This window comes from Anopheles arabiensis, chromosome 3, assembly GCF_016920715.1.
Source record: "Anopheles arabiensis isolate DONGOLA chromosome 3, AaraD3, whole genome shotgun sequence".
NCBI classification, from domain to species: Eukaryota; Metazoa; Arthropoda; class Insecta; order Diptera; family Culicidae; genus Anopheles; species Anopheles arabiensis.
In genome coordinates, this window is record NC_053518.1 from 27,397,972 (window position 1) to 27,424,535 (window position 26,564).

The following is a 26,564-nucleotide window of genomic DNA, read 5'->3' on the forward strand; positions in this document are numbered from 1 at the left end:
AGCAAACGTGCCCGAGAGTATCGCTTAATCTGTGCAAACATCTGTTTTTGGAAAGGGCCCGTTTTCGCAAGAAATGTGTAAATTTTCTTTACGACCAAGATCGGTGGAAAGTGGTGCGTGCGGACGATGACTTTACTACGCCAAAGTCTCGTCCACTTGCCAGTTCTTTTTGAACCAACACCATTGCTGCAGTGCCGTTTGGTTTTGTAATTCTAAATAAGTTCTAACACGATTTAACACGATTAAGCGGCAATGTATTTTGTACATTTGTTTCCCCGTTTTATCACCGATCCACTGTGTCCCACGTGTGAGAGAGAGTGCTATCTATTGCACGCTGATGACATTCCATCAAAAGTCCATTAGCAATTGGAGTCGTTATTAGAGGTCGCCAGCAATTGAAAGACGCCACAGAGCATTAGCTGTAAATGTAGTACGCTGGCCGGAGAAGGCAATGGCCATGAGATTGGGATATGTGATAATAATAGCTCATTTGCTTATCACACTGCGTGCGAATGGGCAGGGCGAGGAGGGGACCGGAGTGTTGAGGCAAAATAATTGAAATTCATCCATAAATGCATCCATCGCACGCTTCCACAACTGCGCTACGATTGGACAGAGCATGTATTCGCGCTGGTATTCGCTTCCATTAGCTGCGATACATTCCATCAATAAATTATCTTTCCCCTTTGCTCTTGCGGCAGGACTGTCAAACCTGTACTATGCTGGATATAATGAAGCTAAGTATAAACAAACAACTCAAGGTTCGTATATGTTTATAAAAACACATCTTTTAAGAGCTCTTGTTTTAGAGCAGCTCATATCTCTATCTTTTAAGACTGTTTGGACGTATGAATCACAAGCAAATTGGTGAAAGCATGGTCCCGAATCCGGTTCGAAGGACCAAATATTGTAGTACCCATAATACAAGTTTTAACATTACATTTTTTTCAACCAATTATCGTGCTCTTTAAAAAGCGTCAACAGTAGTCTCATGGTACAGCTTTCAACTAAATTGCTTCAAATTGCATATTTGTAAGCCTTTAAACACACTCCATCAAGCAGCGGTTTGACATTCCTGCATCGAATTACCTTCACAATCCACATGATGCACCCAAGAGCAGCGCACCGGATTGCGTTCAACCCACAGTCAAACCCTCTCCTGTACCTCCACCTGCGTGCAACCATCGCTCTTCCAACAACGGCAAAAACGATTAACATATTTTCCACCGCCCGAGATCGACCGATCAATTCCAGTCCTTTCCCCACCACAGGAAGGGTGGGTCAAACTGAGGCCCCTTCTTTGGGAGAAAAATGCAGAAGTCACACAAACCGCCGCTTCCTGAGTCTGTGCACCGAAAGCGACCTTTCACTTTTTGGCCAATGTGTAGCGCGTGTGTGTGTGTGGTACTCTTGTTATGTGTTTTGTATTATTTTTCTGTTTACGAAGCAATTTTCCTTCTTTTTTTTTGTCAAAAAATGGTGCAGAAAATGCAGCGAAGACATTCCTTCTTCAGACCGTTTAAGAGAAGCAAGAATTTTGTGCTTGCCGAAGCACATTATCAGCACGAATCAATCATGCAGCTTAACTGCAGCTTCAGTCGGTCGGGCGAGGAAACGGAGTTTCTTTCTGCCAAAGAAAGGCAACAAAAACGACGGTTAAAATAAAATAGCGGCTCGACTTGTAACGTGACACTCGATCCCAAACCACACACACATACACACACGTGCAATCTGATGAGAACTGACCGTTGTTTGAGTGTTTTATTTTATTTGTTTTACTTCCTTTCTGTTGCTCTCTTGTTGCTGGTACGTTTGTTTTCGTTTGCAATTTCTGCTCGATCGGCCTGCTCGCGATCCTTGTTTTCACGATCGTACTCTTATTGCGTTAACGTTTGCTTATACGTGTGAAGGTACTTTGGCAACTTGGCCAGCGCCGTTTTCTGATTGTTAGAGGTTGTTTTGTGCTTCTTTTTTTTCCTTCTCTTCTCTATCAACTCAACGATCGTAGCCTAAGAGGCGGCCGTTTGTTTACTTCCAAGCGGCCGCCAGCGAGACTTTACGCGAGACGTACAGGGCGCGCGCTATTTTTAAATCACCCAACCACCCCCGGGCGACAATGACTGATCGAGTGTGTGTGTGTGTGTGTGTGCATTGAACGATCTTTGTGCTCGCGAAGATGCATGACTGAATTAAGCCCGTCATCGGCGGCACCGATTCAAACGCAAAACCTACAGTGCTCATGTGGGTGTCGTTATATATCTGTGAGTGTGTTGGCATATATTTGTATGCAGGCTGGTAGACACGATGCACCGAACGTACCCCACAGGCAGTGGAAAAGGGGAATAAATAAATGGATAAATCGCCAGCAAAGCGCCACAGGAGTCGGGCCGAGCCAACTGCCGACGACGGTGCGACGGGCTGGATGATGATCACGCAAACCGAAACCGATTTGCGCCATGCATGCAGTCGTCGCATTGCGGTTCTTTCCAACAGCGACTGGGGAGGAAGCGGACAAACAAAAACAATGCCCGAAACCGGAGCACGGGAAAGGGGGGGGGGCATTAGGGGCAAGCAACAACGCACACACACAACGTAAAAGGGTTTGAAAATTCAACCCAGCAACCCAGGGGTACCCGACAGAAGGGGGAACGGCGAGACTGCCCAAGGTTAAGGAACTTACCATCGCTTTTCCCCCGGTGCAGCATAAAACTGGTTTTATGGTTGATTTTTCGCAGTGATCCACGGGCACAGACGGTCGTTTGGATTGGATTATTTTTTTATTTTATTTTTGCACTGCTTCTTTCCCGCCTTTCTTTTTGAAGGTATTTGCACGAAATTTTTTGAAGTGACTTTCACAGCCACAAACAAACACAGAAACACACGAGCAGCGCACGCACAGACGACGTAGAAATCGGACACACTCCGCACCACACTACACTCACTCACGGACCTTCACTGCAATCCTTTCTGCTGATTTGTCGTCCCCTGAGCGGTCGTTGGCCACAATTGCCGTACATCACCATAGTAACGCACACACACACGCGCTCGGAGGCTAGGTTTCGGTTGGTGAACGCTTGTCGTAATAAATATTTTATTAATTTTTGTTTTTGAGCTCTAAGAAAAATAAAACAACACATTAAACGAATTAATTAAATTCACTTATTTGCTTTTTTAATTATTAAAATTCACTTTTGCACTTGTTTGCTCCTCTCTCTCACTCTCTATTTGGTAATTAAATGTCGCAGTTGTCACAGACTTTCCTCCGTGCACTGTGCAGCACACAGCCTGCTTGTTTGACAACGAACGATGCTAAAACAAAACGCAGCATTTCCGTGACCTTTTCTTTAAACATCTCGGTGCATCTTGTCTGTGGTTTCCTTCGAACCAGGTTCCATTCGCGCGCGCGGCCCACACACACACACAAACGATGCATTCGATGCACTTACGCCTTCCGTACTGCCACTTCCGCACATCGAGCAAGGGTTGCTCGTGCAGCCCTGCCCTTACTCAACATGTTTCGTGTGTGGGGGAAATGGGAACCAACCAGAGCTCGTCTCGTTCGCTCGCCATGCTGAATTGCATCGCCGTCAAAACAAAACAGTGGGAAAATTCATGGCAAATTTGCCCCCCTCCCTCCTTTCTTTTCGCTGGTTCACTTCCGTTGCATGTTCTTTTTTTTTTGTTATTGTTGTTTGCCTTATACCTTTCCCTTGTTTGGGGATTTGGAAAGCTTGTAAACAACCTCTTGCCGCAGTGCAGTTCAATTGGGCCTGCAAAAACACACACACACACACACACAGCAAGACAGTGAAGCACTTTCAGTTTTTTGCAAACGACGCCGCGTTGTTTTTGTTGTATGGCTTCCTCTGACCCGACCGCGTCTGTGTTTGCCGAGAAAAAGGAGACAGCCTTTGCTGCCACGACCCGGTACACCGCTGCAGTTCGATCGGTGGAATGCACTCTGTATCGCACGGTGCACCAACTTTAAACCACTGTAAACACACATGCACACACACCCTTAGATTCACTGTTTTGATACGAGCGCATGTTTTCTTTCTCTTTCCCCGCCTCTCACGCGCAGCGGCAGCATCCACGCTCATGCACTCACGCGTGCACACGGTGCGCGCGCGCGCGCGCCCGGTAATGGTCGCGCCTTCACCTAAACAACAATAACAATCCCCCCCTCTCTACAACTCTTTTCCCCTTCGACTATTACGATCGAACTGCTTCAATCGGGCCTCCCCCCGTTAGACGGCTTCAACTTAATTTGTTTACACCATCCCTTCTTGAGTGGCGCTGGCGCTGTGTTTGTTGCCGATTTTTGGGGTTTTGTATGTTTTCTAACCTTTCCCGCCGGATTAGCGATTTGCAATAAACATCTTTGCCCCATTTTTTGCCGATCGCATCCCTTCAAAGGCGAGTGTGTGTGCTAGCTTTTTGCAAAACAACACCGACAGCTGGCGCGAAACGGAGCGCCGCGAGAGCGAATCATGCCGCAAACATGCTGCGCGTAGAATAAAGAGCGCGAGAGCGAGAGAGCGAGAGCTCTCAGCCAGACGGCGTTAGCAGAAATTGCGCCGTTTGCGCTTGTGTTGCGTTGAGCGCCGGGGTCTAGAATCAAACACGGTGCCGCACTCGAAGTGATAAATTAAATTCGCGCCACTCTACCACCACGACCGACTACTACTACCCCGTCTGTGGCACGCGTCCGTTGCGACAAACCCACCACCACCACCATTGGGGATGGAGACGTGATAATGAGAAAACGGGACAAGCACTTGAGATTTCGGGGGTGATGAAACTGGGACTGGACAGCATTGAAGATAAAGTTACAGTGGGCTTTAAGTCAGATTTGTGCAAAATGTTTAAAACATTTTAGAAGAAGAACTCCCTCCTAACCTCATTCACTACACACCAACATCAACCTGATTCAGCCCATCGTCCGGCGGACACAGCTGGCGCGAATTCTATGCCTGCAAGCAACGCACCAAAACTCTCACTCGTTCGCAGGCAGCTCGTTCTCACTCGTTGCCGCTAATTTTAAACTGCAATACAACAAAGTGTAATTCCGATCTATTTCGAATTCGATGACACTCGCAGAATAAATTTAAAATAATCCACACACTTTTCTTTTCACGTATAAACACGCACGGACACACACACCCGCAGTGTGTGTTACAATGTTGTCGCCGCGAATCAACAGCAGCAGACGGACGACACAACGCACGTCCGACGCGGTTGAGGGTTGGATTTTTTTTGACGACGGGATGCGGTCGGAACGAATTCAAAGGAAATCGTGTACACTCACTCACGTAAACGCTCTCACATGTGAGAGCGCGTCAGCGAGAGAGTTGCTGATGTGAGAGCGTGTGCTTTTTGCCCAGCCGGCCTCGAACCACTCACGGGACGATGGCTTAATAAGAGAACGAGTGAACGTGTCTTTGAGGTTGCAATGTTAACGCTAATAGCTTTTTTTTAAACGTTATTGTTGCAAATCTTTTTGATTTATGAAATAAAATTCATGAAAAAATATTCAAAATTTTGTAGGTTTTAGCATTTGAATTTGCCGATTTCGATTAAATCATAGTTATTCAGTTCATTGAGTTTAGTTTTACGTTTCTTGTTAGTGTTGATGCTAGTACAGTAGAACGTCGATTATCCGGGCAGCTCGGGACCGAGCGGATGCCGGTTAATCGATTTCCACGGATAATGGTCCAAGAAATGTCAAATTCATATAAAATTTTAAAAATTCACTGGTTTTAATAGAAATTCACGTCAAAATATTTTATATAGCTTCGAAAATCGATTAATCACTAGTAGAATATTTTTTGAATCAATAACATGTAAAACCTCGAATTTTACCAATTTGAATTAAACGTTCAAGTTATAACAAAGGCACAAAATCGCAAAGTAGAAGAATACACAGAAGGCTGAAGGTGTTGTCAGTACAACGATCCGTAAACGAATGATCTTTATTTTGACATTCAGATTATCGCACAGTTGTCACGGTGATGGTCATATTCTGATCCGGCATATTGGGCACTATGGTCTTATCAGGGGTCAAATCTCCAGGATATTACAAACAATAGATTTAAAATTGTCTATTATCAAAAATGAAGTTAAAAAGTATCACTAGACACTAGATTGCTGCACAACAAATGTTTTTGCTAGCCGGTTCATCGCAGAAAATGTTCGCCAACTATCAAGTTCATACGCACGGTTAAGCCGCCCGCCGGTTAATCCGTCCCCGGAAAATCGACGTTCTACTGTATTATCAAAAGCCATTTTGATTGTAAGAACCGCCATTCCCATTTTGATTGACCTTTGATTAGTCTTTCTGATTGTAGATCATTCTCAAATGCCTGACATTTCCTTTCATCCAGTTTATTCGGGTAAACAAAATATATTACTTATACATGACAAATTTTAGCAATCCTTGATAATCAATACATAATATGCTTACTTTAAAGATCATATTTGGATTTTCCAAACGAATATGTTTCCAGTCGTTGTGTTATGTCTATCCTAAAAATATTTCAATTGTTTGCATTATGCACAATTTCTGTATAAAACAGATAAAATCATTCATACTAAACTGTTCAAATTATCAGCTAGATGCTCGGAATCTGACAAATTGTTTTTTTTTGCGTCAAAGTACTTTTTCGAGCTCTACCGTAGGACTAACAAGCTTGTATATTTCTTCAGTTGGGCTATTCTCTCATCTGCAAAGTTTATTTACTCTTTAAGGTACACTCCTCTGTAGACAACGCGTTTTACACTCAGTCACGCACTCTGAATAGGTGCTCCTCACCTCAGTGAGTGACGATTTCATACTGAGATCAATAATATGAGCAAAATAGTGAGCTTGGTGAGAGTTGGTTGACGGCGAGTGCGGGAATAATTAATGTGAGTTTTTATTGTTATTACTTTGAAAGGCCAATTCTTTGCTAATATTATTCAATATCAAATTAATGATAAAACAGTAAGAGAAGTTAACGAATTGCTTTTAAGCAGCTAAACAAAACGGAAGGATGACTTTCCTAATTTTGCTAACCAATTGCGTATCATTTAAACGAACTTGTCATTCGAACGGGTTGGACGCATAGAGGTCACATTGTGGCAGCTAGAAAAGATAAAGAACATTAATTCATATTGACGCCTGCACTGCAATCTTAAAATAAACTATCCTCCATTTGTCACACATTTTTAAGAGCGACAGTAGTATACTGGTAACGTTACACTGATGATTTACAACAAGGACAACGTGAAGGTGAACCGAGTATTAAACCGCGTTCTCGAGTGTTACGCACAGGTCAAGAGCAGTGTGTGTATGTGTGATGTACGATCGTCCTACTCCCACCAGCGATCGGCTACATTGATTTTTAAATATTTGCAAACACTTCTACTAGCCTCTACAAATAAACAAAAGCAAAGCGAACGGGTGAGGTCGCTAATTAAAAGTCCAACGATATGTGAGTGTCGGGCCGGGCGGTCATTAGCTTATCAGCTTGTATCGGCGGAACCATTTGCCGGGTGGATTGGCGGGTGTAAAAGCATATATCCCTGCGATTCGAGCTTCGATGGTATCAATTTGACAACAAATGAAAACAAATCCTCCTTAAACCGGTTTGCGGTTTCATCGATCTCTACTGCAGAGTGTTATAAGCTTGATGTAAATTATGTATCGGAGGTGCAAGGTTTCTAACAAATTTTAATCAAAATCACACGGCTTCTTCTCCATTTCAGGTCTACGAACCGAAGCGGGAGAGCTTCTTTCTCCCATAACTCTTACTTAAAACGCTATCGTGATGTAAATTTTGTTCGATAAAGCTTTTGTAATGCGGTTCTGTTTGTTACTCTATATTGTATATAAATCGCTTGGTAAGCCTTATTGACAAACAACCCTCCATTTATCAATAAACAATGAACATAAACAACACACACCCCAAAACCTGTGGAACACGGTACAAATGTTAGTGCACACTCACTCACAATACATTGTAAAACGCGCTTTTCTCGCATGTTGTTTTTTTTGTGCGATCGCTTTTGCTAATTCCTCGCCACAGGAGAAGCCATGCCCGCCCGGCCGTCCGTTGGCATTCGGAAAACATAAATTAGCGACCACCACTGGGTGTGCATAATAATATTTTCGTTTTTTTTTGTTTTTTGCGTTTGCTGCTTTGTGGAATGCTTTTATGCAAATTCGGCTAGAATTAGGCAGGCGAGATTTGGTTTGGTGAGTTTGTAAAAATGGACACATGTGCTTCTCTGTGCGGGGGTTTCTCTTTGCTTTCGTCCGAAATTCAATTAATTCGTCCTCGAGCGCGACCTTCCCCTTCTGTGCGTGAGCGTGTGTGAGCGATGGTGAGGCAGGACAGGAAGAAGATCGCCGCTTTACGCAAAAACATGATGATGAAAGTTGTGAATGAAAATAATACAAAACGGGTTTTGGCTGAATCAGGGATGGTTGGATGGGTGACGGGTTTGAGTGTGTGTGTGCTCTTACCTTACGCTCATTCTTGTGAAATGGATTTATTGGCTTGTTTACTTCACTGCGTAGTTACATCATAATAATACGTAGTTTGAGCACAACGTAAGCACAGCAAAACAATTAAACCACTAAGCGAACAGTTAAGTGCGACCATTCCCTAACGGTGATCCATCTTCATTCAGGTGACGCTGAAAGGAAACTCTAGAATGAAACCTTTCGCACGTGCGCCCTACGATCGCGTTTAACGATCATGCTAAGTAGGCGTCGGAGCGGTCGTTAAAATTGCTGTCTAAAGTGTCAGCATACGTATAGATATCAGGGGAAAAGTAGAACACTCACCGCCCTATCATTTGATACCTCTGCTTAATCCGACCAGAGGGAAGGCGAAAACGAGTTTGAGCGCAGTTTTTTGTTTGGTTTTTATCGTTTCATCCTTCAAACGAAGGATCGGCGAAAGAACGGCACGTTTCGAAAGGCGTTACTCACCCCTCAAAAACCCAACAAGGCAATCTCCAGGGCAGCATAATAAATTCGCATCACCGGTCGCACATTCCATGGTCTTCAACCGTCGTACGTACGCGTATCTCGATCAGCGTGTGGGCAAGACGGATAATTGATCGCGATTCTGTGTGTGTGGTTTGTTTGTTGCTTTCACTATGTTTTTTTTTTGGTTGGTCCGTAGTTGACAAAATCTGTGAAATGCAGTGAAGTAAAATAAAATAAAACAAATAAAACAGCAGTTGAACAATTTTGGGTTGGGTTTTAAACGATCAACTTTCACCAACTGATCTACACCGCTCTCGGTTCTTGCATTTTGCTATCGTGAAGTGTGTGTGTGTGCGAGAGAGAAAGAGAGAAAAAATTGGGTCTGTACACCTCCTTGAAGGTGATAAAATTAAATGTCTCACTTGGATTTGTTTTATTGTGTCGCAGCAAAAAAGGTTTTATAGGACAAAAGCCTTTCGATAATACTGTTTTACTGGTTTTCAGGGCGTTCCTGGCGTTCAGTTATTATTGCAGGGAATGCTACGAAAGGGTTGGATTGTGCCATGTCCACATAAAATTGTACAAAGCAGGAAGGTTTCCTCGCTCAAATAGTTTGCGTAATTTTCTTGAATTTCGATTATTGAATCCTTCTTCTTTGGCACAACAGCCGTTGTCGGCTAAGGCCTGCCTGCACCACGAATGGACTTATATCTGGATTATGCGTAATCAGTCCTACGTATAGGGACATTCGGTTCATTATTTAAGCTGAAGATTGGCATGATTACTGTGCTTAACGATCCTGACAGACAATCCATGGATTGTTAGGAAGTTTTTATTACAAAATTAAATTGTTTTAGAAGTAAATGCTCGTAATTCCTTGCTAACAAGACATTCCAGTAAAGCTTTACAGTATAATGCTATATCTAGGCGCTACAGCCACCTCACGACCTCCTGACCGGACGCAGGATAATGCGTCTCCTGTTTCCTGCCGTCGACCGGTATGGTAGACGCATTTACGCGTTATGTTCACCATATCACGTTCCTACAAAGTCTCTTCTACTCGTATGGCCGGTCGAAAAAGGGTACAATAGACACGGGCAACGATCTTAAAAGTACGGGTTTCGAGCCACAGCCACACAAAGTTTGACAACCTCAGAACTAAGCCGTCTGGTGCCATACGCATCCGATAGTCGATTCACTCAAGTTCGCCCCTACTTTATTGTTAACATTTTGCCTAAACTGAGCTCCATTATAAAGCTTTATTTATGTATTTATTTATTTATTTATTTATTTATTTATTTATTTATTTATTTTTTTTATTTATTAATTAATTTATTTACTTATTTGGAAATAATATATCTGCCTCAAGGGCTACATATATGTAACTTAATAACTAAATTTCACTACATTAAAACTAAAAAACACAAGAAACGCGAACTTATAATAGGCTTACGTCATACAATAGGCCCAGCAATACATCAGATTGGACACTTAGACACAACACAACAAAGGATCAAGGAGGACTGGGTAGGAAAGAGTTGAAAGACTGGATGAAGAGCTCGCGGAGGGATTGATGAGGAATGTGGAAGTCAAAAGAAGAGGAAACATTATTGAAAGTTAGGAAGCACTGTAGTAAGGGATCGCTTGCACCATACACGCGTTCGTCTGGCGGGAATGAGTAAAACATCTCGCTGACAAAGCCCGCACGAGAGGGCGTAAATCGGGATCTCTGATCGAAGCATAGGCACATCTATATCGTTTCTTAATAGGCCACTTACGAATAGAGCTTGTGCAATGGAGCGCCGATCGCGAAGGGACTGCAAATCGAGGAGACGACATCGAACAGGATAAGGAGGAACATGTGCATGTGTTCGACCTAAAAATCGCCTGACAGCGATCCTAGTGAATTTGAGCTGTACACGCTCCACTCTGAGAATGGAGGCAGCGTTTGTTGGGCTCCAAACAACACTGGCATATTCTAGAATTGGACGAAGTAGCGAGCAATAAGGAGCTTTAAGACACAGAGGATCCCGGATGTCCTTAGCCATTACAGATATCATGTCTAGAACGTTATTAGCTCGGTTGAGTCTATATTACCCCTATAAAGAATTGTTGAGTCAAGGAGAACTCCAAGGTCACGAATGACATTTACACGTTTTAAAACAAAATAATTTAAGCTAAAATCAAATGCAATAGTTTTAGAAGAGCGGGAAAAAAGCAAAGGCGAGCACGAGCCGAGATAAGAAACCGGGCAAAAATTTTCAAATCGTCAGCGAACATCAAAAACCCTCAAGAGGGAAGAAAACCCACAGAACACACATCGTTCACAAATAAAAGAAAGAGAAGAAAACTGCCTTGAGGAACAACCGACGTGCAGTGGAAATTCATTAGATCAGTTATCGTTCCATTTTACTTTACAAATACGATTAGCAAGAAAAGAGTGCAACCATTCAAGGATGTTAGATGAAACCCCTAATTTAGCATACCTAGCTATGAGCAAAGCGTGTGGAATCTTATCAAACGCAGCTTTGAAGTCGGTGTAAATTGCGTCAAATTGTATGTACAGTAGACCGTCAACATGCAATACAGCAAATGTGATGGAACAGTTTTACGAGAGAAATCTAAGAAAGAAAAAAAACAATTTAGTGGCAGCAACGAACCATCGTGTTGTATGAATACAGTAGGAAAAAAACTGAAAGGAAATAAACTCAAAATTTCTTCAATAACCATTAAAAGCTCGAAATTCTATATTACAGGTATTCTCCGATATACGCCATACTCGATATACGCGATTTCGCTATACGCTATTTTCTAAATTTAACAGTTCTTCGAGCAAATTGTACTGATTTGACACATCAAATGACAAAAGCAAAATAAATTCCCTTTTTGTCGAATTTTAAAAACTATTTTAAAAGGTACAAAATTGTGATCTTTAGTTGAAATCAGATTGAATAACTAATTTGGTGGCTAAACCCTACCATTTCAAGCAAAATTATACGAAAATTTGCTATAATTTGACTGAAAACCTCGAAATTTGACTTACCCCAAAATTCGAGATACGCTATTGCAATACCTGTATGTTTACAGTTTGTTTTTAAAAGAAATAAAAAAACACGAGTCAAATTCCCTCGGTTGAATGAATACGAAGCCGAACCTACTGTGCGGAACACTTCACACCCTGCCCGCGGCGCAACATTTGTAGCGTTCTGCGTGCCGTAGCGGCAGTTTGACAGCAAAAGCACGTGGGAATCGGTGTATTGTTTACGAAAACGGTTCGTTACCGAGAATGCGGGGAACACACAAAAGCAGTTTCGGTACCGTTCTTTCCCAGAAATCCAGCATATGAAGAAAGCTGCCCAATCGCAACATGTGCATCTTTTTCAAGTGCAAATGCAGCAACAAATCGAGCATAAATCGGATGTTTCTCCGGGAAATGAATGGTGTTAAATCGCACCGTGCGTGAGTGTGTATGTGTGTGTGTGTGTGTGTGAAGGGAAGTGAAGGGCTGGCTGCACATCGCTAGCGCAGCATGTGTGCGTTGAATGGCGTGGTTAGGTGTTTGGTATTAGAAGGTAAGACTGTGCTTCATAGGATCATTTCTATAGGCAAGTTTTCAACTCACTTTCACTCGAAAGTCGAGCCTTTCCAACCCACGATGATGAGGTGTAGTGGCTGTCCTGGAGCGTGAAACTGTCGGATCTCGGCTGCGTCTCTGACGCGTCAATCTGTGCTTGATGATCGTATCCATTTGCAAAGGGCAGACACATTCTGAGTGGTTGATTTTTACACTTCTTTAACTGAATACAAAACATTGCAAGAAACGGAGACACCGTTTATAACTACAAAATTTAACCTATCAAAGCGTAAGTGTTGACTTTAGATGCCACCTAACAAATTGGGTAATTATTTAAAACCTCGGAATTAGATTTATCTATTCTACTTCATTTTCAAATCATTAATCATCTGCTTCACCGCACGCCGCAGTATCTTCCCGGACGGCGTCATCGGGAAGCTGTCCACGAACCGCACCCCGCCCCGCAGCCGCTTGAAGTCCGCCACCTGTCCCTCGACATGCCGCACAATGTCCTCCTCCCGCAGCGGCGTCACACCACCACCACCGCCCACCTTCCGCTCGACCACCGCCATCGGCAGATCGCTCGAACCGTCCGGCGCCGGCACTCCGATCACGCACACCTGCTTCACCCCGTCCATGCGCTGTATGATGCACTCCAGGTCGGACGGCGACACCTGGTAGTTGTTGTACTTGATGATGTCCTTGATGCGATCGACCACGTACAGGCTGCCGTCCGCATCGATGTACCCGATGTCGCCGCTCCGGAAGAACCCGTCCTCGGTCAGTGCGTTCGCGGTCGCTTCCGGATTGTGCAGGTAACCCTGTAAAAGAACGCCATTGTTATTCCACAATTGCCTACTTTGATGTCCATCTTTTTGAGGGCCTACCAGAAACATGTACCGATGGCGTAGTACAAGCTCACCGGCAACTCCTACCCCGACCGGTTGGCCATCCTCATCCAACACCCGGCACTGGACGTTCGTAGTGAGCGGACCGACCGAGCCCGGCTGCACCGTGACGTCATTGCGCGTGATAAACCCAATCTCGGAGCTGCCGTAGATGGAGCGCGTGTGCCCCTGGGGAAGCAGCTTCTGCAGGCGCAGTGTCATTTCCGTCGGTACGCGGGAACCACCGAGCTGCCACTGCCGAACGCTGCTCAGATCGGCCCGGGCAGTGCGAGGGTGGGCCAGCAGGGTCGACACGTACGAGGGAGGGGTGAACAGATTTTCGATGCGATACGTTTCAATCAGATCGAGCAGCAGGTCCGGCTGGTAGGGTTTGCTGGTGAGAACGCGCGGCCGGCTGTGCAGCAGCGAGGTCATCACGGCAAAGATGCCGGTCGCCCAGAACAGCGAGCTAAAGTTGAAGATGGGACCGTCGGAAGCGTCGCTACAGTATGGAAAGGACCGCGGTCGATTAGAATCTTATTAGATTGTTAAAGGGGGCAAAGACTTACGTGGAAAAGACCATTCCATCGACAAAGTGCGCGTGCGACAGACAGACACCCTTGGGCAGCCCGGTCGTGCCGGATGAGCACAGCACCATCGCCAGCAGCTTGGACGCGTCGCCCAAATACTCCGCCCGAAAGCACTCCTCCCCGTCGATCGGTTCCAGCAGCTCGTCCACCGAACGATAAACCCCTGCCGCTGCCGGTCCCATCGCAAACAGTTGCGCACCGTGCGTAATCGCTTCGTGGACCGCTTCTCGCACCACGGCCGCATTGGCCGGATCGCAAAACACCAGCCCCGATTGCGTTTGCTTCATCATGTGCACAAAGTCGGCCTTCTCGAAGACGGGCGCAAGGGGATTGACGGCTAGCCCGAGCACCCAGCAGCCGATCAGCACCGGCACGACCTGCTCGCCGTTGCCGCAGGCAAGGCTGACAAAGTCACCGCGCCGGTAACCAAGGCGACGCAGGTGCAGTGCGACCCGGATGATGCGCCGCCTCATCTCGCCGCACGTCGTTTGCCGGCCCGTGTCGGCATTGATCTGTATGACGCGGTCGGGCGAGCGGGCGAGCACATCGAGCACGATGCGGCCAATACCGGCGGCCGGATTGAGTACGGACGGTAAGCTTTCACCGTACCACGTCTGTTCGGTTGGGTTGTAATGGCTTTGCATCGTTTTGTTTCTTTGCTAGGGAGAGGAACGCACACTGGTTTGGATGGACACACACTTTAACGACCGGACACAGCGACGGTCACGGAGCAACTGATCGCAACGGCGTACCGCTTATTCGCTTATCAGCTGCGAGATGAGGCGTACACTACAGTCTTGTGCAAGTCATGATAGAGCCGGCACACACTCTTGTAAACGTGCGTAATGACATAGGTTGGCAGGAGGAAGGTCACAAACGGGAACGCTGGGGATTGTATGTGAGTGTGTGTTTTTAGTTATAGATTTTTGCGCAATCAAAGTGACCCATGGCGAAAAGCGAGAAGGAGAATACGGGGGTAAAAAGGGATGACAGTTGGGCCATCATCTGGCGCACAGTTACACAATCCCTTCATCATCATCATCAAAACAATAACTGATGCGCGTTTTGATGCAGTTTCCAATGGGAGAGATGATGATACAGGGTTTCCCACGATTTATTGGTTGGTTCCCACGATTTATTGGTGCGTTCCCACGATTTTTTGGTCATTTCCCATAATTTTTTGGTAGCAACCCACGATTTATTGGTCGGTTCCCAAATATTATTGGTCGGTTCCCAAATATTATTGGTCGTTTCCCAAATATTATTGGTCGGTTCCCAAATATAATATAATATAATACCGACCAATAATATTTGGGAAACGACCAATAATATTTGGGAACCGACCAATATTGGGAATAAATCGTGGGTTCTACCAAATGGGAAAATAAATCGGGAACCAACCAATAAATCGTGGGAAACCCTGTAATATACGGCTTCAAGTGAGCTGAATGTACGAGGCACAGCAAATGATAAATTGCTTGCAATAACAATGCTTTTTTGCACGTGTTTTTGCTTAAACCTGTTTGATTAGTGATAAACGAACGATAAACTCTCGCTCCGGGAAGGGCTATTTTTAAAAACAGGCCGTTTGTGTCGGGAAGCCCAGCGAAGAGGTGAATTCAACACACGAAACATCGGCAAAAATACAATCTTATTATTTTGCAAATTTGCAATGTGATATTATCATTTTCAATAATTACAACAATTATAACAAAGCAGTTAATACTAAAAAAACACCCGTTGCGAATTAATGCTTCATCGTATCATTTCGTATATTGTATTCTTGGTTTTGTTTTACTGCGCACCAACCTCATTTTATCATTTCTTCATTCTTCTTTTCCCCCATCCCCACTCGTGTCGCCAAAAATTGCGAGTTAGTCGTAAAAAGAGAGAGAGAGAGGGAGAGATTCAGCGAAAGTTGTTAAATTTTCTAATGTTTTTTTTTGTTCCAGTCCAATCCAATTTTGCTTCCAAATTTGCCAATTTCACAAACAACGGACAACGGGCGAAAAGGGGTTGTGAAATGTTTTTCTTGTTTGTTAAGCTATTATTATACTCTATCGCTCTAATTCTCTTCTTCTAATGTTAGTGTGTGTGTGTAGGGGGCTTTTCCTTTCAATGTTGTTTCCTTTTTGTAGTTTTTTTTTGTTTACTGTTACTGAAGTACTAAAGAGAATTGAATAAAGAGTTTTTTTTGTGTAATGCTTAGCGGGCTTTTTCTTTTTTATCTTCCTGTTTAGCTCTGTTTTGTAACCTATAATGGGTTGTTTTTTAACATTTGTTCTCATCTCTTGTTCTACTCTATACTTGGCTCTTCTAAGAGGATGTTTTACCACTTTTTAATTCAATGCTACTCTCTCTGTTTCTCTTTTGTTTTCGCTTTTGTAGTTCGCAATCTGTACTAAACGTTTTTTTTTTGTTGTTGTTAAAGGGTGATTAAATTCTCTGCAATATTATCTATAGGAGTCGTCTATCACTATCAACTTGTGTGTGGTTCGATACTTTAACGAGCTTGCGTTTTGTCGAAGGATAAGAAAGGAGGGGGGCAATTCTGTTAAATCTTTTTTTTTTCATAAATGACAATACATTTCTCCCTCATCTTCTCTAATACGCTTTTTGCCATACATCATCAGTTATCTGGTTGTTGAGGTCTACCGTTACTATTTTAAGGGTTCTTTCTTGTTTTGCAAATACATTCTAATACCTTCTTCTTCTGCTCCTTCTCCTATAATTGTGGTACGTAGTGCATCGTAGCTGTGGCGTGTGTGGGGGGAAAGAGGGATTCGCTTCTCTATATGCTGTGTGCTGTTATGCTGCTATGCTGTTTTGTTGTGTATTTATGTATACATTTATATTATGCCAAGCGTTTCTCTCTGTTTTGCCCTAATGCGTCGGCACAATTCGTTAACATACTGTGTTTTTTTGTGTGTGTGAGTGCAATAATTCATTCTATATATTTATGTTACGTTGCACTAAATAGAACAGAAAATGAGCAAATCAATATTTAAAAAAAACATTCAGCATTCGGAAACTCTTGTCAAAAAGAGAATCAAAAAGTTGCAAACCAACCAAGGACAGATGTGTGTTAAATGTCCTTTTTGAAATTGTCAAATAAAGGTACAAACTGGTCGACAAAACCCGGATCAAAACTAGGAACTGAGAATAAATTCATTAAAACAAGCGTACGCGCGCTCTCTCTCTTTCTCTCTCTCTAACTGTGAATAAATATTGCGTACGATAAAAGATCATCCCGACGATCGGCTACAGCGGCGGATCATATGCAACAAAACACTAATTTTAATAACGAAAAAGAAAAATAAAGACCAAACAAAAATTAAATGGTTCCAGTCCAATGTGAGTTTTTGTTTAGAGGTACGCGTCTTGTGGGGCGGCTACACCGCACACTACCACTGTGATTAAACTAAGAAAGCAACTTAAAGAGAGAGGGATGATATAATTCTTATCGAAACAGAACAGAACAGAATAAACAACATCTAAAATGTTATATTACGTACACAGAGGAAGGGGGGGAAGCGCGCCCGTGTGTGGAACCGTGCGAGCACACGAACAACACGAAAACAGCGCGCGACTAACAAACTAACAAAACACTAAAAAAAGTGCTAAAGTGTTTCTTCTTCTCTGCTAAGCTCTTAGCACATGTACATATACATACTACAAGGGGAATATGGGTTCGTGCGCCATTTTAAACACTAAAGGAAAAGCGAACTCTCCTCCTCCTCGCTTCTGCTGCTCTCTACCATAAGATATACCTTCCTCTTCTTCAATATATATAACGCTAACGCTTCTTAACCACATTTATACACATAAAAAGGGGAGATTGGGGGGACAGTTTTTTTTTCTCTTGCTCGTATTTGTGTTGCCTTTGGCCAAACGAACGACAATTGTGGACAAATTATTTACAAAATCTGTACCTGTTTCGGGGCTTCAGAAACAGAATGCTTAAACACAGAGCTACTACTACCACCCACCGAAATTCAACTTCATATTCGATCACAATGCCATCAAGGGTTCTCTCTCTGTCTCTCGTCAAATACGTCTTGCTGCGGCGTTCGTTACCGCGAAGTAAACAGAACGCGCACAACCACCATCTCTTTAAAGGCTAAAGAACTTAACATATGAATCTGTGTTAGAGAGAAAGTGTCCCTCTAATTGCGGCTCTCTCTCTCTCTCTACATAGTCGGGGACAAAATTTGCGTGTCTTGAGAGATTGCGTTCTCGAAATTTGTCTATATATCATCAAGGTGCTAATACTACTACTACTACTCCTACTACCCTTCCATACAAACACAGCGGTCGTCGTTTAGATGACGCTCGAGGAAAACTTCTCGAACGTGGCCTGATCGATCGTTTCCCTTCGGCGCGGTAGCGTACCGCTGGCGGAGAACGGTGCCGGATCGGTACAGCCCAGGCTGGTCAGCAGCTCCACCAGGGCCGTGGTTGTCTCCACATTTACGTGGTGGGGCGAATTGTTTGCCTGCTTGGCCGCCGCCAGCGAGTTGGCCGCTTTGGCAAAGGTTAGACAGGATCGGCCCTCGCTGTCCACGTGCTTCAGGTTGGCATGGTGCTGCAGAGAGAGAAAGAAACGAAAAGGAAAATGTTAAACATGCTTTCTTCTTATTTATTACAGCAAGTAAAGTGCCTTCTTACCCAAATCAAGAGCTGCGTGATGGCCAAATTCCCGATCGCACACGCCAACAGTAGCGGCGTGCGCAGATCCCGGTTGCTGGCGGTCGAGTTGATGTGCTCGTTCGACGCATTGGCGAGCAGGATGATGATCGACTTCATGTCGGAGCGCACCACCGCCTCGCACAGCTGCTGGCCGATCGGGGGCGACGGGTTAAAGTGGGGCAGAAACTCTTTGCCCTCGTACTTGCTGCGGATCCACGCTTCCTTCTCCTCGCGCGAGCTGGCGGGCGTTGGTTTTACCCGGCCGCGCGTATTCGCCTCCCAGACCGAGTTCGCTAGGCTGTTGCCAATCGCCAGCATTACGCTCAGATGGCCCGGACTGGAGGGTGAGAGAAAATGAATTAGTACATGAATGAGTGTTTATAAGAAATGGTTAGAACAATGGTTGAATACTTACGGCCACTCATCCAGCCCGAGCGATCGCACCTTGCTGATGTGCGAGCCAAGATTTCGGTGCACGCCGGAGCACTCGATGCACATCAGCACGCCCAGATTCAAGCTGGCCCATTCGGGATCTACAAAGAAAAAACCGATTAGAAGAAATTCCTTTTTTGCAACACAAGTAGGTTGTGCACATAAAAAAACAATGCTTACTTGGTGAGTCACAGTCCACGCAGTAACCGTTGCCAGGGACCCGGCTCCGGATCGACTGCATCGACGCAATGTCGCTCGGGTTCAGTGGTTTCGACTTGGACGACTCGATGCCCTGCAAGCTCTTGAAGATTTCCTGCTCTATCACCGACACCCATTCGTCCCGCTCCTCCGAGTTGGACGCCTCGAAGTGCCACTGCTTGTTGTCCAGCGAGACGATGTAGAACTCGAACCCGTCGGAATCTATGTTGTTTTTTTAAAGAAAGAAAGATAAATGTTAGTCATGTTTGGACTCGTTTCGTTTCGTTTGCGCTGTGCTACAAAATGTCACTGTCAATGTCATAAAAAAATCTGACTGAAACTAAATCCATGACACTCACCATCGTACTCGCTGTTCTTCCCCACGCCGCTGCTCTTCATGCGCCGGTGCCGCTTCTTCACGTTCGGCGTCTGCGCATCGATCTTGCTGCCGGCCGCCGCACTGCTGCTGTCCCCGAGGAAGCTCTGCGAGTTGCTGCTGCTGATCACGATGCCCTCGTCGCCGCTCGTCTGCGAGTTCGACTTGACCGGTTCGCGCAGCGTGTCGAACGCGGTCAGCAGCACCTTCTCCGTGCACTTGCGATCCTTCGCTAGGGATAGCCCCCCGATCCCCTCGGTCAGCCCGTTCGAGCCGCCGTTCGTGCCGTTGGTGGACGATGACGCTTGCTGGGCTGCTGCCGCGGCCGCCGCCGTCAGCGCACTGTTCGTGATGATGGACTTGGTGCCGCGCGGCTTCTGGCCCGGCACCTTCACCGTGACGTACTGCAGCGACACCTCCTTCCCGTGCACGTCCTCCATGTAGTCGTGCAGCGAGGGGTGGTAGGTGAGCCGCCCATCGTCGCACAGCGTGACGTACTTTTTCTTCCACTCCTTGTTGAGCGACTTGCTGCTGCGCTTGTACAGGTAGCCCTGCTTGATCGGGATGGCTCGGCCCGACCCGAGCTCGCCGTTTTTGATCTTCTCCTGCTGCTGCTGCTCCTTCTTGGAGGAGGACGGGATGAACAGGTTCGATCTTCGGCGGCTCTTGCGCGATGTGGTCGGTGTGGAGGTTGGCGTCGGGAGTTCCTTCCCGTCCTTGCCGTCCTTGCCGCTGCCGCCACTGCTACTGTCCTTGCCGGACATGGCGGTAAGCGATGCACCACCGTGCGGTTGCAGTAGCGAAGAATCGGTTGGGGGTGGCAGCCCGCTCGACACCGGGTGCGTTGGGGGGATGAACTTGGAGATGTTGTTGTTCTCGTTCGTTAGCGCGAGCAGCGTCTGCTGGGAGGTGCCGTGCGAGATCGTACCCCACTTCTGGGCGTTTGCCCCGGCCGAGGACGTGTGGTGGTGGTGGTGCTGTTCGGCCCCGATCAGCTCCTGGCTGATCTTGATCGGAATGTGATGGCTCGAGGCGGACAGGACGTGGTGCCGATGGGGCAGCGTCATAGTGCCGCCGGTTTGGTGGTTCTGCTGCTGCTGCTGCTGCTGGTGGCTGGGCGACGCGTTGCTGCTGCTGTGTGTGACGGCCGAACCGGCGTACCCGTTCGTCGGGCTCGGAACGGACGGGTGAAAGCTGGCCACACCGAGCCGCGTGCCTTGCGGGGTGGTGGGGCGCGAGTTCGTTGGCGTGATCGTCGAACCCGTCGACAGGCGCTGCTGGACGATCTTCTGGCAGGCTGTTTTGCGGTACGACGATGATGATGATGATGGCCAGAGGTGCAGATGGAAATTAACCGAAAAAGGAAAAGAGAAGATAAAAAAGGAGGGAAATTATTATTACATACATACTGTACAACACATGCATAACGAGGAGAGGGGCATTTGCGCACAGGCAGATGGTTTGATTCTTTGCCGCGAAACACACACACACATGCGCTCTTTCTTATGCTCTGCTTTCTTTCGGAGGGGGACGTGAAGGTTAGAGGGTAACTCGTTACACGAGGACAATAATTACAGTATCTCCTGTAGAAGGGCATGCTGCTGGTGGTGTTGGTGGCTGCTGTTTGCGGTTTCGGTGCTAAAGGAGTAACACCACCATCAGCAGCGTGGTGGACGTCGTCGTCGCCTACTGTTCCTCCACCGCTGGAACCGTTCCTGGTGGCGGATGCTGTGCCGGACGCTATTTCGAACATCAAAGCCGACTTTGAATCGCAAAATACACGGCTGTAGGCTCTTCGGCTTCTACCGACACTACAACAAAAATCACGTTTTTCACAAAGTGCACAACGGAACTAACAACAGCAAACAAGCAAGCAAGTAGCGCTGGTTTTGGTTGTGATGACACTGGAAGGCGCTTGGAAGGCTTTCTGGCCCCTGGCGGAGGCTTGTCCGTGTGCCCGATGCTGCTGCTGAGAATCGACAGCCGAAAAGGAAAATCCGACCAAATGGACCTCCGAAATCGAAACGGGAAGATGAGGAAAGAGAGATGATACACAATGTGCACGCGACACACACACCGAGACACGTTGCTGGACCGGTCTCCGTGGCCGAACGGGATAGAAAAGCGGCAGGCAAGAAAGTGAAGCATAAAGCATAACACGCGGAGTAGTTCCCGGGGAAGGGAAGCATACAGCATACGCACACTGCCCGTCCGGGGGTTTGGAAGCAGCAGCATAGACGTACGAGGCGGAGGGAAAGGGAGCAAAAGAGCCCGAAAGGGAAAAAAACACACATGCAAACAGGCGCACACATACACACACGCACACCGAAACGGCTTCTAGCTGTGTGTGGTTGTTTTTTGGCTTGCGGACGCGGACGGACGGACTAAAGCGAGCTGAGCCCAACGCGTTTGGGCTTTTGTTTTGGTTTATGCTTTTTCTCTCCTTCTTCTGCTGGTTGTGTTGCGTTCCCTCTTTCGTTCCCTCCTCTGCTTGCGACTCGAACGGGGTATAGATCGTTTTGCCCTTTCTTTACACACTCTCGCACACACACGCACACACATTCGTCTTACCCCCAAAAAAAGCTCGCTCCGTTTCGTTCTGTCGTTTGCTGAGGGGTTGGCGGCCGCTTTTTTACGGGCTTCTTTCGGGATTCTTTTTTGCGTTCACTGTTCGCTGCTGCTGCTTGCCCTTCTGTTGTTGATACGGAACGAATTGCGTGCTTGCTTTGTTGGGTTGTGTTTCGGTGTGTGCGTGACGGCGGCGATAGCGCGTACCGTGTTGGCAGTGTCGGTACCGGCCACCAGGTGGCGCACTGTGCGATTGCGTGTTATCCTTGCCACTTTGACAGGTCCTTGTCGTTTGTGTGTGTTGCGAGGGGTAGGGCAGTTTAATTGGGATGTTTTTTTTATCGAAATTGGAATATTTCACAAATAAGGGATTTTTATATGAAAAAGAAGCGGCAAATTGGATAAAAACGAATCGACTTGTCGGTAATCTTTCGTGTGTGGTTTTAAAATATCCTTCCATCAAAAATATCCCTACCAATGGATGTGGGTTTGTGTCTTCGCTATTTTGCCCTGCATTACACTTACCGTCCTGAAATACTCGTTCCACGTTCAGTCCGTAGGTGGCGCAGGTTTCGTAATAGGTGCAGCGTTTCAAATCTTGCGCCAGCTTCCGAGCCCGCGCATCGTCGATGACTCGCGGTGCCCGTTCACAAATACCGTCTAAAAAAGAGTTGAGAAAAAAAATCAGGTAGGGAAATTTAGCAAACTGTCCCGAAATAGCAACGTCCCCTGTGGCTCTAAATCCCACAATCCCAATTCCTCATACGACGCGCGCTCGTACCTTGTGTTCCGACGAGAATGAACGGTATTTCGGCCGTATTGCGATGGTGCGCTATCCGGTTGTAGTAGGTGTAGATCGCATTGAAGCTCGACTCGTTGTCCAAGCTGAAGACGAAAATGACGGCATCAACCCAGGCGGCAAACTGCAATTTGAAGAAAGAAGAACAAAAAATCGTTAGTTAATACAAAACGCATAAAACTGACCCGCTAATGATATTTCAACACACAGCAACACACCCAAGCGCGTACCAAACCAATCACAGAAAGCGGTTTATGTGCAAATTTTTCTGCAACCCATCAACAATAGAAATTGCCCAAAAGGGAATACCCAAAAGTACCGCACAAGGCAGAGGCAGCGAGCAGACCAGAAAGAAACCAGCAATGTCTTGCAATTGATTTGTCACGGTGAACCAATAAATCAAAACCAAACTACAAAAACCCAAACCACGGTGCCGAGAGTGTGTTTGAGCGGGTTTCTTCCTCCTTGTGTGGGGACCAGGGCGGATCGAGCGGGTTTTTGTTGATATGTTGCGTGTTTAAATTACGCTTCCGCTTTTTGAGCATTTTTGTGCGAAAAAACCGGAAAACGAACGAAACTGGGTGTTGTTTTGCACAGAGAATAAGAGAAAAAAAGTCTCAAAAAAGTGGGAAAAGCAAAACCGTCATGTCTATTCTTGAAAGTAAGAAATAGATTTTTTGGGGTTCTTCTAAAAAAAAAATCACACACACAGTAGGATATTTCCTTTTCGTCTGTCTGCTAAACAGAAAAATTGCAGAAAAGGGAAGAAATGTACCGGAAATTCGGAAGAATCTGTGCGCAGTGTGGCGCGCAGAAGTCCATTAAAGTTTGTTTTGTCGAAAAATTAACTCATTAGTGCCAGGAGCCAGGAGGGGACACAGAGGACACATGCATTGTGGTGAAAAGTGCGCAAAATAATCGAAGGGACGCACGCACCGAACATAAGAAACGCCTTGAAATCCCTTTGGAAGGTGCAGCAGCAGCAGGATTTCGTTGCGGTGCGGTTTCAAGGTTCGCTTTGATTGATAAAGGCGAGATTTACGGGCATTTAGAACGAATTTTATAAACTAGACGACCTCCGAGAGAAAAAAGGGAGTCAATTTTTCGTGTTTTTTTTCGAGCCATTTTCTCCCAAAATATTTGACGAGGTTTCTTTCAGTTTTGACGGTTTTTTCTCTTTCCATTCGTCAAATAAAAATGGACCCCTTTTCGTTGACATTTGCACACCGAGGGAGGCTTTTCGTTTGGCAAGAAATCTGACTTCCCTTGCTGCGCAAAAGTACAACGGCCTGGTGAGGTTTAAGGTTGCAAAACTAAAACAAAAGACGTTTGGGGTTTATTTTTCTTCTCTGTGTCAAAGAGTTTTCCCCACGCACTGTGCAACCAGAGCAAACCGTCTGGCACAGCATGCGGCTGGTGCGGTCCAGTTGCATTAGTTCATCTCTGCTGGCTAGCGCTGTGTGTAACTGAAATCTGTACAGACCGTACAGACAAACAACAGCCAGGCAGACAGGGCCCCGGTTGCACAAAAACCGTCCACCGCTCAGTCAGAGGTCACCGAAAGTATGCTGAAGTGAGGTGAGTTTAAATCATCCGGCGAAGAAACAGAGAGTCGCATTGAGAGTTGAAGAGTCACTTTCTCTCCCCTGGTTGGTGGAAAACATGCGGGAGAAGTGAAGCAGTGTGTGTTTTTTTTGCAAAACAACAATGAAAAACTATCCCTCACTGATAATAATGATGTCATAGTACGTAGCAGCAGAAAAAAAAAACTCAACTGTTTTCATCCGGAAAAATGTAATGAAAGTTACGATTTATTGTCCTGTCCATTTACGGGACTAATTTCAGATTGCAGATAGGAACAACAAAACAAGAAGAGAAAAAAACCCTAAACAGTACCGAAATTATCTCTTAAGCGCACGTGCCTTGTGCGCTGCGTACCGGTGTTACGCCACGCCGAAGCGCACTGCCGCCTAATAGAGCTGTCATCGAGCTGCGCGCACGGTAAAACACACCACGTGCCACATACACTGGCTACGCGTTGCTAGCTAACGGGGCAACACACAATAGAGGAAAAACCAGCGCGTAACCACGTTGCTTAGCACCACCGGAGAGAGGTAGAATTAGATGATGGAAACTAAAAAAAAAAGAATGTATTCGACATCAGTGCCGAATGGTGCCCACCTTAATGGCCTGCACAGTGATTTAATTTATGGCGGGCCGCGGGATTTGGTAGGACACACAACAAACGGTGTGCCCTGCCCCCTACCGAACGGGAGTGAATTGCGCAAAGATAGCGCGCAATGCACTGCTACTGCTGCTGCTGGTACACTGCCGAGAAGGGATGATGGTCGGTAATGGGCGCACAGAAACAGTGCGTCCAGTGCTGTTTTGCTGCCTCTGTTTCGTAACTATAGAGGGCTTTTTTCTACCTTGCAACAGTAAGTCTGCGTGTGATTTCATGAGGGTTTGCAGGTCAATTTTGGGTGCAAAAACTCATTTCTGTACTTTTGCAAAATTACCGTCACTTGGCGCTTACAGCCGCTCTATCGTCATGGTTCTTGACATTCGCGCGATACTGCTTTCACTTCACCACCGGCAAAAGTCTCCAAGCTGTGCTTCTAGCTTGCACGGACAGAAATAGAACTGCAGCACACTTCCTGCTGATGCTAAAACGGTACACACAATAGACACGTTGTCATACGAGATGCGGGTTTGCTAAGGCCACAAACGTCAGGCCGAAACGCACTTCTAATGCACAAACAGCGTGCTGCAGACGAGCCGCGAAAAGCGTTAGAACCTGCTCCCGCATGCGATAACCACAACAACCACAACCGAGCGAGAGAGGAGTCAAGTCCGAATGCGTCCAATTCGCACACTGAGCGCGGTAGGATTTTTGCACCAAACGCGAACCATGCCCGTGGAGGCACTAGGCAATGAACTTGATTTGTAAGCCATGTCCTGTCCTCCGAGTGCCATACCAAACCCCCGTCACCGTCTAAGTTACACGTTTCTTATGCTTCGCACCCACTCCATTCCAGTTTCCTTGCGCCCCACAAGAAACCCCATAGGCATAATTCCAGGCAGCCAGGCAGGCGAGGCTGACGTGTACACGGCGAAGAAGTTCAAGAGGTCGCCTGCACACGTCAGGCTGTTTAGAAGAGTGCGCGCAGGCGCACAATCGCGCACTACTCCGTGCACCACGACGTCCATGGGTCCAAAATTCAATAGCAACAACGCGCCGTCGGTTGTTGTTGTGCCGTAGGCCGCAAGAGGAGACATCGCAAAGGGGTAGAATTTGCGTCGCCGACGGCGACACTACTTCCTGCTGTCGGTATCATACGGTACACCGGTGCTGGAGAACAGTGCGACGTTGGGGTGTGTATTGCGCTTGGCCTACCTTTCAGGCGGGGAGCACAACACCGGGCAAACTCCTTGCACAACTCGGTCGCTTGTTAATCACGCAAACCGACGCAA

General features: G+C 46.2%; 2 protein-coding genes, 1 long non-coding RNA gene and 1 other non-coding gene across 10 annotated transcripts in view; 2 read left to right on the plus strand and 2 right to left on the minus strand.

The window, feature by feature from the left end:
* Window positions 1-5,250, minus strand: part of LOC120905059 — a 60,045-nt gene extending 54,795 nt beyond the window's left edge. Inside the window, exons 1-2 of one of the 5 annotated variants that reach the window (XM_040315723.1) lie at window positions 5,126-5,250; window positions 2,681-3,114 (exon numbers count right to left, since the gene is read on the minus strand). The gene's annotated coding sequence lies outside the window, so the exon portion shown is untranslated. Of the gene's footprint in view, window positions 1-2,680; window positions 3,115-3,189; window positions 4,832-4,915 lie in introns of those variants that run through there. The other 4 variants (XM_040315722.1, XM_040315721.1, XM_040315726.1 and 1 more) reach the window with 4 other exon arrangements.
* Window positions 5,251-12,206: 6,956 nt separating this feature from the next.
* On the plus strand, window positions 12,207-14,807 carry LOC120905056. Its single transcript, XR_005739862.1, has 3 exons — window positions 12,207-12,549; window positions 12,962-14,620; window positions 14,692-14,807. It is a non-coding gene; the product is annotated as an uncharacterized LOC120905056 (long non-coding RNA).
* Window positions 12,552-12,754, plus strand: LOC120905257. Its single transcript, XR_005739892.1, has one exon. It is a non-coding gene; the product is annotated as a small nucleolar RNA U3 (small nucleolar RNA).
* Window positions 14,808-15,775: 968 nt separating the features above from the next.
* LOC120905055 (centaurin-gamma-1A) overlaps window positions 15,776-26,564 on the minus strand; it is a 157,909-nt gene continuing 147,120 nt past the window's right edge. For 2 of the 3 annotated variants that reach the window (XM_040315717.1, XM_040315718.1), the window contains exons 3-9: window positions 23,073-23,214; window positions 22,817-22,951; window positions 19,707-21,020; window positions 19,330-19,569; window positions 19,133-19,250; window positions 18,697-19,054; window positions 15,776-18,613 (exon numbers count right to left, since the gene is read on the minus strand). In XM_040315717.1, the coding sequence (XP_040171651.1) occupies window positions 18,350-18,613; window positions 18,697-19,054; window positions 19,133-19,250; window positions 19,330-19,569; window positions 19,707-21,020; window positions 22,817-22,951; window positions 23,073-23,214 (2,571 nt within the window). In that variant the 3' untranslated portion in view covers window positions 15,776-18,349. Of the gene's footprint in view, window positions 18,614-18,696; window positions 19,055-19,132; window positions 19,251-19,329; window positions 19,570-19,706; window positions 21,021-21,298; window positions 21,978-22,816; window positions 22,952-23,072; window positions 23,215-26,564 lie in introns of those variants that run through there. The other variant, XM_040315719.1, reaches the window with a different exon arrangement.